Source organism: Oncorhynchus keta, unplaced genomic scaffold (assembly GCF_023373465.1).
Source record: "Oncorhynchus keta strain PuntledgeMale-10-30-2019 unplaced genomic scaffold, Oket_V2 Un_contig_1599_pilon_pilon, whole genome shotgun sequence".
In the NCBI taxonomy this organism is placed as follows: Eukaryota; Metazoa; Chordata; class Actinopteri; order Salmoniformes; family Salmonidae; genus Oncorhynchus; species Oncorhynchus keta.
In genome coordinates this window covers 325932-337062 of record NW_026279648.1, presented here as the reverse complement: position 1 = coordinate 337062, position 11131 = coordinate 325932, and the positions used below count along the sequence as shown (strand labels likewise).

General features: G+C 48.4%; 1 protein-coding gene across 1 annotated transcript in view; it reads left to right on the top strand.

The window, feature by feature from the left end:
* Nucleotides 1-1358: 1358 nt before the first annotated feature.
* LOC118373848 (oxidative stress-induced growth inhibitor 2) overlaps nucleotides 1359-11131 on the top strand; it is a 13035-nt gene continuing 3262 nt past the window's right edge. Inside the window, exons 1-5 of the mRNA XM_052502623.1 lie at nucleotides 1359-1795; nucleotides 10089-10183; nucleotides 10348-10484; nucleotides 10676-10867; nucleotides 10948-11042. Of these exons, the coding sequence (XP_052358583.1) occupies nucleotides 10117-10183; nucleotides 10348-10484; nucleotides 10676-10867; nucleotides 10948-11042 (491 nt within the window). The 5' untranslated portion in view covers nucleotides 1359-1795; nucleotides 10089-10116. The remainder of the gene's footprint in view (nucleotides 1796-10088; nucleotides 10184-10347; nucleotides 10485-10675; nucleotides 10868-10947; nucleotides 11043-11131) is intronic.

The window sequence follows — 11131 nt, the reverse complement described above, 5'->3', positions numbered from 1 at the left end:
GTAGCATTGATTGGCATGAGGGTTGATGTGGATGGTGGTAGGGGAGGCCAGCCCCCACTCATGGATTGGGGTTGGTATCTGGCCTTCAGGCTGGGTCAGCCTCCATTTGCACAACAAGTAGTTGTTGCTGAGCCTGCTGGCAGGGTCAACCTCCAGCCGTAGGCCGTGGTGGCCCCTCCCAGAAGGGAACCACGGTTGAGCTGGCTGCTCCCATTGTGCAAGAAGCCTGAGGAGTCGAGGTTGTGCTGAGCCTGCTTGCGGCGCTAACCCCCAAGTGTAGCCAGTCATGGACCAGGGTTGAGCTGGCCTGCCTTAGCACAGGGTGTGTAGAGTCAAGAAACAGCATGCATTTGTCATACAGACTGTTTGTAAGACTGATGTACAAAGGCATGAAGATGGATGCAGTTTAAATACTATGAGGGTGGTTGATTATTGAGATTGACTTGTAGCTAATGAAGATTGGATGGAGGTGAGCAAATTGGCATGGTCACACTATGACCATTTAAGGAGTTCCTTGCTCGTAGCCCACGGTTCTAATATGGGTGTCTGGGCCCATATATGGATTTCATGCCAATATTGTATTTTTTAATTAATTTAATTTTCAATGTCAGTTAAAGAACAAATGCTAATTTTCAATGACGGCCTAGGGACAGTGGGTTAACGGTCTTGTTCAGGGGCAGAACGACAGATTTCTACCTTGTCGGCTAGGGGATTCGATCTTGCAACCTTGGTTACTAGTCCAATCCTCGAACCACTAGAGCACCTGCCACCCCACTATGAATGTTCACTACAATCTAGCGTCATCAAATTTATCAATTTATCCCGTTCTTGAACCAGAAGAAGCCGCGCGATGGTCTGAGCGCGCGCTCTTTGCGGAGCCTACGAATCTGTGCTCGCGCCCTATACCTGCGCTACCGCTCGCGCCCTACACATGCCCTACCAGTGCAGCGCGAATGAACGAGTTTCGATGTGACGCTGAAGTCAAACCAGAGAGGAAGAGAGATGCCCAACTCGGCGTAAAATCTGTCACCCTCCACCAGCTGGCGATTTTTCCTTGTTTCGCCTACAAAGCAATACGTTTTTGAATGGCGATCAATGAGTGTCAGATTTTGTCAACTAAAAAAATGAATAGCTCATTTGCTACGTAAGGTATATTTGATCGAATATTACGTTTCGTAATGCTTAAGTTATTCGGAGTGTAGTAATTTAAGTAGGACAATTTTGTATGATGTCTTTTTATTTTGTCAAATGGATATTTTTCCACCCTTACCACCCTACAGTAGGTGGCGGCATGCACCTCTAACGCTTGTTTGCGGACCGCCATAATACAATAGAAGAAGCAGCAGCAGCAGCAGGAGGAGGAGGAGGAGGAGGATAGGCGGGAGCTAGACAGACCGCGGTGCCGCTTTGTGGACAACGACTCCCATTGTAGGGCGGAGAGACGTGTATCTTGTCAGTAATCCATAGTCTTTGGTCAAACACAGAAACCGGTTTCTCTCCTTCTGAAGCAAGGACATCTGTCCTTGAGGTGGATAGATAAAAGTATCGGGTGACATTAGTAGCATATTCAGGATTGGATGCTGTCATTAATGGTTAAAACATCTCATCAGACATTATCTGTTCACTGCAGAGCGAGCGAGAGAGAGAGAAGCTGAGAGTGAGTGAGAGTGAGGGAGGTGGTATGTGTGTCATCTCGATAGAGCCTCCCACCGGCGACTGCATATATACTGTGAGAGCGGCGGCCGTCGGCCGTACAGAGGAGTGATTGGGAGATATAGAGATACATCGTACCGAGGTAAGTAGCCTACAGAGCTGCCGCTTCAGAGCTGAGGGATGGTGTTGCTGCTTTCTCTTGGAGGGATGCGGAGAGCTAGAGGATGGCCGGGAGTGTCTGACATAAATTATAGGTAGTACCCTACAAGGATGATGAAATTGTCGCTATTCGCATGTGCGCCCGCGTACGATGGAATCACTCTCAAGATTACGGATGGGGAGAGACAGTAGCATACCCTATAGCAGCCTAATATAGGATGCTGTATAGATTGTGTAGCGGGCCAAAATCGCAGTATCTTTTAGACTAGAGAAGTCATGTGATGGGCGGTAATTGTGTAATCCACAAGCCTATTTGAAGAGAATGTAACATTGATTACAGTAACAATCATACATTTTTGTCTTAGAAATATGACAAATTTGCTAAATTCTTATTGTGGTATAGGCATAGTTAGCCAAATGGAGGGTTGAATTAAGCCCTGTTTATACCTGGTGCTAACATGCACACTTTGTCCTCATTCTGATTGTGCCCACATTTGTAGACAGGTATAGACGATTAACAGCCACATTGTGATCCGATCTTCCTGACCACCTTTGGAGGCAGTCAGGCACACAAACCAAACCATTTAAATCATCAATATACGTGCCTCTAAACTCATTGTCAGGTAGCAGCACCATTGACTTCTGTAATCAGTAAATGTCTTTAAATACATATTATTATTATCTGTCTGGCCAGATTATCTGTCAAATAACAGCTAATCTGGCTACAATGCGGACACAGTGGATGAATAAGAGACACATTTTAATACAATCTGTAAACAAAACAAACCATAAGCAGATAGTGATTGGATCATATTGATCAGATCCCCAAACTCACGTTGGTGTAAACAAGGCTTTACAGTACAAGAACATAAAACACAATTACAGCTAAAACAGATCAAATAGCTATTAGGCTGATTTATTTCAAACATTCCAGCTCAGAATGCCAGCCTGATGCAGTTGGCTTTATATCAGCACTTTCACATGCAGAGAATACTAAAGCATCTCCACGGTAACCAAATTATGCTTTGACTCAGATTTTTCACTTTAAAATGTATGCCAAACAAAAACCATTGATTTCAAAGTTTAACAAATAGAGTTCTTTGAACAATTTACACAGCAAACTTAACAAAAAACACATTTACTGGGAGAACTGTGCAGATGCTGAGAGAGAAAACAGCCAAAGGTAATGATAGACTATTGAATATCACACCATTGATATTCCTGCACAGTACAAAGTTCGTGGCACCTGTACAAAGTTTGCACTTGTTATTTTTAACAGCGAATAAAAGTCATGAAAATATGTAATGTTTTTCTTCCTATTTAACATTTGATTCTTTATTCCTGTTTACACTTAAAAGGTACAGGCTTTGTACAGGTGCAGATACTGAGTGATTTTTGCCCTGAGAGTAACACAATTGTTTATCTGATGTAACAAGTGTCCCCTGGCTTGTTAAGTTGGTAGGGAATTGACCCCAACCCTGGCACTGCCACCTAACCCATTCAACCCTGGCACTGCTACCTAACCCATTCAACCCTGGTACTGCCACCTAACCCATTCAACCCTGGCACTGCCACCTAACCCATTCAACCCTGGCACTGCTACCTAACCCATTCAACCCTGGTACTGCCACCTAACCCATTCAACCCTGGCACTGCCACCTAACCCATTCAACCTTGGCACTGCCACCTAACCCATTCAACCCTGGTACTGAACCTAACCCATTCAACCCTGGTACTGAACCTAACCCATTCAACCCTGGTACTGAACCTAACCCATTCAACCCTGGCACTGCCACCTAACCCATTCAACCTTGGCACTGCCACCTAACCCATTCAACCTTGGTACTGAACCTAACCCATTCAACCCTGGCACTGCCACCTAACCCATTCAACCCTGGTACTGAAACTAACCCATTCAACCCTGGCACTGCCTCCTAACCCATTCAACCCTGGCACTGCCACCTAACCCATTCAACCCTGGTACTGAACCTAACCCATTCAACCCTGGCACTGCCACCTAACCCATTCAACCCTGGCACTGCCACCTACCTAACCCATTCAACCCTGGCACTGCCACCTACCTAACCCATTCAACCCTGGCACTGAACCTAACCCATTCAACCCTGGCACTGAACCTAACCCATTCAACCCTGGCACTGCCACCTACCTAACCCATTCAACTCTGGCACTGCCACCTACCTAACCCATTCAACCCTGGCACTGAACCTAACCCATTCAACCCTGGCACTGAACCTAACCCATTCAACTCTGGCACTGCCACCTACCTAACCCATTCAACCCTGGCACTGAACCTAACCCATTCAACTCTGGCACTGCCACCTACCTAACCCATTCAACCCTGGCACTGAACCTAACCCATTCAACTCTGGCACTGCCACCTACCTAACCCATTCAACCCTGGCACTGAACCTAACCCATTCAACCCTGGCACTGAACCTAACCCATTCAACTCTGGCACTGCCACCTACCTAACCCATTCAACCTTGGCACTGAACCTTACCCATTCAAGCCACGGCATAACAAATCAATGTATTCATCTTTTTTATATATACAGTGCCCTGCGAAAGTATTCGGCCCCCTTGAACTTCGCAACCTTTCGCCACATTTCAGGCTTCAAACATAAAGATATAAACTATATTTTTTTGTGAAGAATCAACAACAAGTGGGACACAATCATGAAGTGGAACAACATTTATTGGATATTTCAAACTTTTTTAACAAATCAAAAATGGAAAAATTGGGCGTGCAAAATTATTCAGCCCCTTTACTTTCAGTGCAGCAAACTCTCTCCAGAAGTTCAGTGAGGATCTCTGAATTATCCAATGTTGACCTAAATTACTAATGATGATAAATACAATCCACCTGTGTGTAATCAAGTCTCCGTATAAATGCACCTGCACTGTGATAGTCTCAGAGGTCCGTTAAGAGCGCAGAGAGCATCATGAAGAACAAGGAACACACCAGGCAGGTCCGAGATACTGTTGTGAAGAAGTTTAAAGCCGGATTTGGATACAAAAATATTTCCCAAGCTTTAAACATCCCAAAGAGCACTGTGCAAGCGATACTATTGAAATGGAAGGAGTATCAGACCACTGCAAATCTACCAAGACCTGGCCGTCCCTCTAAACTTTCAGCTCATACAAGGAGAAGACTGATCAGAGATGCAGCCAAGAGGCCCATGATCACTCTGGATGAACTGCAGAGATGAATCTACAGCTGAGGTGGGAGACTCTGTCCATAGGATAACAATCAGTCGTATATTGCACAAATCTGGCCTTTATGGAAGAGTGGCAAGAAGAAAGCCATTTCTTAAAGATATCCATAAAAAGTGTTGTTAAATTTTGCCACAAGCCACCTGGGAGACACACCAAACATGTGGAAGATGGTGCTCTGGTCAGATGAAACCAAAATTGAACTTTTTGGCAACAATGCAAAACGTTATGTTTGGTGTAAAAGCAACACAGCTCATCACCCTGAACACACCATCCCCACTGTCAAACATGGTGGTGGCAGCATCATGGTTTGGGCCTGCTTTTCTTCAGCAGGGACAGGGAAGATGGTTAAAATTGATGGGAAGATGGATGGAGCCAAATACATTTACATTTACATTTAAGTCATTTAGCAGACGCTCTTATCCAGAGCGACTTACAAATTGGTGCATACACCTTATGACAACCAGTGGAACAGCCACTTGCATCTAAATCTTGTTGGGGGGGGTGAGAAGGATTACTTACCCTTACTTACCCTATCCTAGGTATTCCTTGAAGAGGTGGGGTTTCAGGTGTCTCCGGAAGGTGGTGATTGACTCCGCTGTCCTGGCGTCGTGAGGGAGTTTGTTCCACCATTGGGGGCCAGAGCAGCGAACAGTTTTGACTGGGCTGAGCGGGAACTGTACTTCCTCAGTGGTAGGGAGGCGAGCAGGCCAGAGGTGGATGAACGCAGTGCCCTTGTTTGGGTGTAGGGCCTGATCAGAGCCTGGAGGTACTGAGGTGCCGTTCCCCTCACAGCTCCGTAGGCGAGCACCATGGTCTTGTAGCGGATGCGAGCTTCAACTGGAAGCCAGTGGAGAGAGCGGAGGAGCGGGGTGACGTGAGAGAACTTGGGAAGGTTGAACACCAGACGGGCTGCGGCGTTCTGGATGAGTTGTAGGGGTTTAATGGCACAGGCAGGGAGCCCAGCCAACAGCGAGTTGCAGTAATCAAGACGGGAGATGACAAGTGCCTGGATTAGGACCTGCGCCGCTTCCTGTGTGAGGCAGGGTCGTACTCTGCGGATGTTGTAGAGCATGAACCTACAGGAACGGGACACCGCCTTGATGTTAGTTGAGAACGTCAGGGTGTTGTCCAGGATCACGCCAAGGTTCTTAGCGCTCTGGGAGGAGGACACAATGGAGTTGTCAACCGTGATGGCGAGATCATGGAACGGGCAGTCCTTCCCCGGGAGGAAGAGGAGCTCCGTCTTGCTGAGGTTCAGCTTGAGGTGGTGATCCGTCATACAGGACCATTCTGGAAGAAAACCTGATGGAGTCTGCAAAAGACCTGAGACTGGGACAGAGATTTGTCTTCCAACAAGACAATGATCCAAAACATAAAGCAAAATCTACAATGGAATGGTTCAAAAATAAACATATCCAGGTGTTAGAATGGCCAAGTCAAAGTCTAGACCTGAATCCAATCGAGAATCTGTGGAAAGAACTGAAAACTGCTGTTCACAAATGCTCTCCATCCAACCTCACTGAGCTCGAGCTGTTTTGCAAGGAGGAATGGGAAACTATTTCAGTCTTTCGATGTGCAAAACTGATAGAGACACCCCAAGCGACTTACAGCTGTAATCGCAGCAAAAGGTGGCGCTACAAAGTATTAACTTAAGGGGGCTGAATAATTTTGCACGCCCAATTTTTCAGTTTTTGATTTGTTAAAAAAGTTTGAAATATCCAATAAATGTCGTTCCACTTCATGATTGTGTCCCACTTGTTGTTGATTCTTCACAAAAAAATACAGTTTTATATCTTTATGTTTGAAGCCTGAAATGTGGCAAAAGGTCGCAAAGTTCAAGGGGGCCGAATACTTTCGCAAGGCACTGTATATTTTTTTTATATATAGCCCTTTTAACAAACAAAAAAAATCACAAAGTGCTTTACAGTAACCCAGGTATAAGTTCTAGAAGTTTTGAGTACCCCCTGGCTGAATGCTGGTGACCGTGTTAAATTGGTCAGTGGTGTGGAAATGCCAGATATAGCCTGCCAAACAGGGGGCACGGCTCTACAATACCCACTGCCTGCTCCCTCCATGACTTTCTCTGGTACTCCCGCCCAAACAGAGCACGGCCAGTTTATGGAATCCTGCCACTTTTACTGAAAAGGGTAACACCCAACTCCCCAGCACTGGGTGAAAAACAGCCTGCAGGGCTCTCTTACCCAGGGCTGGACAGGGGAGTGGGAGGTGGAAAGGGGGAGATGCGGGAGGGGAGTGTGTGCTTGTCAGAGGGGAGATGGGTGCATGTCAGAGTGGAGGTGGGAGGGATGGTGGGTGCATGCCAGAGTGGAGGTGGGAGGGATGGTGGGTGCATGCCAGAGGGGAGGTGGGAGGGATGGTGGGTGCATGTCAGAGGGGAGGTGGGAGGGATGGTGGGTGCATGCCAGAGTGGAGGTAGGAGGGATGGTGGGTGCATGTCAGAGTGGAGGTGGGAGGGATGGTGGGTGTATGTCAGAGTGGAGGTGGGAGGGATGGTGGGTGCATGTCAGAGGGGAGGTGGGAGGGATGGTGGGTGCATGTCAGAGTGGAGGTGGGAGGGATGGTGGGTGCATGTCAGAGGGGAGGTGGGAGGGATGGTGGGTGCATGTCAGAGTGGAGGTGGGAGAGATGGTGGGTGCATGTCAGAGGGGAGGTGGGAGGGATGGTGGGTGCATGTCAGAGGGGAGGTGGGAGGGATGGTGGGTGCATGTCAGAGTGGAGGTGGGAGGGATGGTGGGTGCATGTCAGAGGGGAGGTGGGAGGGATGGTGGGTGCATGTCAGAGTGGAGGTGGGAGGGATGGTGGGTGCATGTCAGAGGGGAGGTGGGAGGGATGGTGGATGCATGTCAGAGGGGAGGTGGGAGGGATGGTGGGTGCATGTCAGAGGGGAGGTGGGAGGGATGGTGGGTGCATGTCAGAGGGGAGGTGGGAGGGATGGTGGGTGCATGTCAGAGGGGAGGTGGGAGGTATGGTGGGTGCATGCGAGAGTGGATGTCAGAAGGGAGATGGGTGCATGTCAGAAGGGAGGTGGGTGCATGTCAGAAGGGAGGTGAGAAGGGAGATGGGTGCATGTCAGAAGGGAGGTGAGAAGGGAGATGGGTGCATGTCAGAAGGGAGGTGAGAAGGGAGATGGGTGCATGTCAGAAGGGAGATGGGTGCATGTCAGAAGGGAGGTGAGAAGGGAGATGGGTGCATGTCAGAAGGGAGGTGAGAAGGGAGATGGGTGCATGTCAGAAGGGAGGTGAGAAGGGAGATGGGTGCATGTCAGAAGGGAGATGGGTGCATGTCAGAAGGGAGGTGAGAAGGGAGATGGGTGCATGTCAGAAGGGAGGTGAGAAGGGAGATGGGTGCATGTCAGAAGGGAGGTGAGATGGGTGCATGTCAGAAGGGAGGTGGGAAGGGATGGTGGGTGCATTTCAAAGGGAAGGTTGGCGGCTTGGTGGGTACATGTCAGAAGGGAGGTGGGAGGGGAGGTGGGTACATGTCAGAAGGGAGGTGGGAGGGGAAAGGGTGTGGATGACCTGTGGCAGGTGGAAAACAGGGGAACCGGGAGGCGTGTGCATGAGGCAGGCTTAGAGGGGAGATGTTTGGGTGGGTGTGTATGGGGATGGGGGTAGGGAGGCGCGCCCCTCTTGTCTAGTCTGTCAGTGTGCCAGGTCTACATTCCCACTGCACCGGCCGGTGAAAAGGGCTGTAAATATATAAACAGGCCTGGCAGGATTAGAGCCTGCTGGGAGTGATCAGGGGGATTTCCACCCCGCCGGGCACACAATGGAACTGCCACATAACATAAACACACATACACACACACACAATGGAACTGCCACATAACATAAACACACATACACACACACACAATGGAACTGCCACATAACATAAACACACATACACACACACACACAATGGAACTGCCACATAACATAAACACACATACACACACACACAATGGTACCACCACATAACATAAACACACATACACACACACACAATGGTACCACCACATAACATAAACACACATACACACACACACACACACAATGGTACCACCACATAACATAAACACACATACACACACACACAATGGCACCACCACATAACATAAACACATATACACACACACACAATGGTACCACCACATAACATAAACACACATACACACACACACACACAATGGCACCACCACATAACATAAACACACATACACACACACACACAATGGTACCACCACATAACATAAACACACATACACACACACACAATGGCACCACCACATAACATAAACACACATACACACACACACAATGGCACCGTGGCACAACAGACCTGAGCCTCCATAGATTTGATGCATACTGTCTTTTGTTTGGGAAGAGGAGGTTCGTCTAGCCATGGGCTGTGTGTACGATGCAGGGGGCGCGGCGGGGTGGGGTGGGAGGGAGGGGTGTTGTGGTCCTGATTGGATTTGTGTGTGTGTATATGAGGGGGGTCATGACTGTGTGTGTGTGTACAGAGAGAGAGAGAGAGACAGACAGAGAAAGAAACAGAGAGAGTTGGACACAATAGCATGATGAATAGAGTTGTTTTATTCCCTATGTGTGTGTGCTGGAGAGTCAGCTGAGCGTCTATAGAGACAGACCAAGGGATGGGATCTCCGCTGACATAAAACAACAACCGTGACGGCCGATCCAGTCCAGTTTGAACCTGTCACACCAGACTGAGAAGCAGACTGAGAAGTGACAACTGCAGTAATTTCACAGACCACAACCCTCTCTCTCAGCTAAAAGGCACTAGCTAACACACTCTAACAGACGACAGCTCTACTGTTGGCCAAGCAGACATTCTCTCTGTATGTTTTGGCAGTCCCACACTCACTCTACTGTACCTGACTTAACCTGTGAGAGAATGAAAGACTGTCTGCAACCACCAACCATCTTCACTTTGTTTATGAGTTATCATCCATTCTGTCACCATGGTGACCCCCTTTCTCTCTCTCTCTCTCTCTCTCTCTCTCTTTCTCTCTCTCAGTGTGCCGGGTCTGGCCCTGGCTACAGCCATGCCTCTTCTGGAAGAGACCACTATGCCTCGAGAGCATCCCCCCACACTGCCTGTGGTCATCATAGGTATGTTTAGCCCTAACCTCTGACCGCTAACATCTAACCCTAACCTCTAACGCTGCCCCGAGAGGCTAGCATCCCTTCGCCATCCTACCTCGCCCGCCGCCATCATTCACAGGTAACCTCTGACATTGCAAACATTTGATTCTCTCCTCTGTATGTCTGTTTAGGTAACGGGCCATCAGGTATCTGCCTGTCCTACCTGCTGAGTGGCTACAAGCCCTACCTGGACCCTTCAGCTGTTCACCCAAACCCTGTTCTGTACAGGAAGTTACAGGAGACCAGACACCTGCCCATCACTGAACAGGTGAACATCAAAGCATTGCATTAAACACACACACACACACACACACACACACACACACACACACACACACACACACACACACACACACACACACACACACACACACACACACACACACACACACACAGAGAGATCACAGTTGACAAACACATAAACATTGAAACATGATCAAGTCTGGTCTCTCTATGCAGGATCTGGAGTATCTGAGTGAAGGTCTGGAGGGGCGGTCAGGAAACCCTGTAGCGGTGCTGTTTGACACCCTGCTGCACCCCAATGCGGATTTTGGCTACGAGTTTCCCCCTGTGCTACAGTGGAGAAGAGACAAGCAGCAGCACCTCCCTCACCTGGTGCTGGGCAGGGCAACGCCTGGAGGGGCCTGGCACGTGAGTTATTCCTATGCTAAACCTAAACTCCATTCTTAAAATCCTCACCTCCAATCCTCTCTCTTTTCTCTCTCTTCTAGGTGATGGAGGGCTCCATGCTGACCATCAGTCTGGGCATCTGGATGGAACTGCCAGGGATCAACTACCGAGACCTGACTAACAATGGCAAATGCAGGTACTGACAATGGCAAATGCAGAGAGGGAAGGAGGGAAGGAGGGAGAGAGATAGATAGAGAGAGGCTGCAATAAAGTCAAATAGATTCA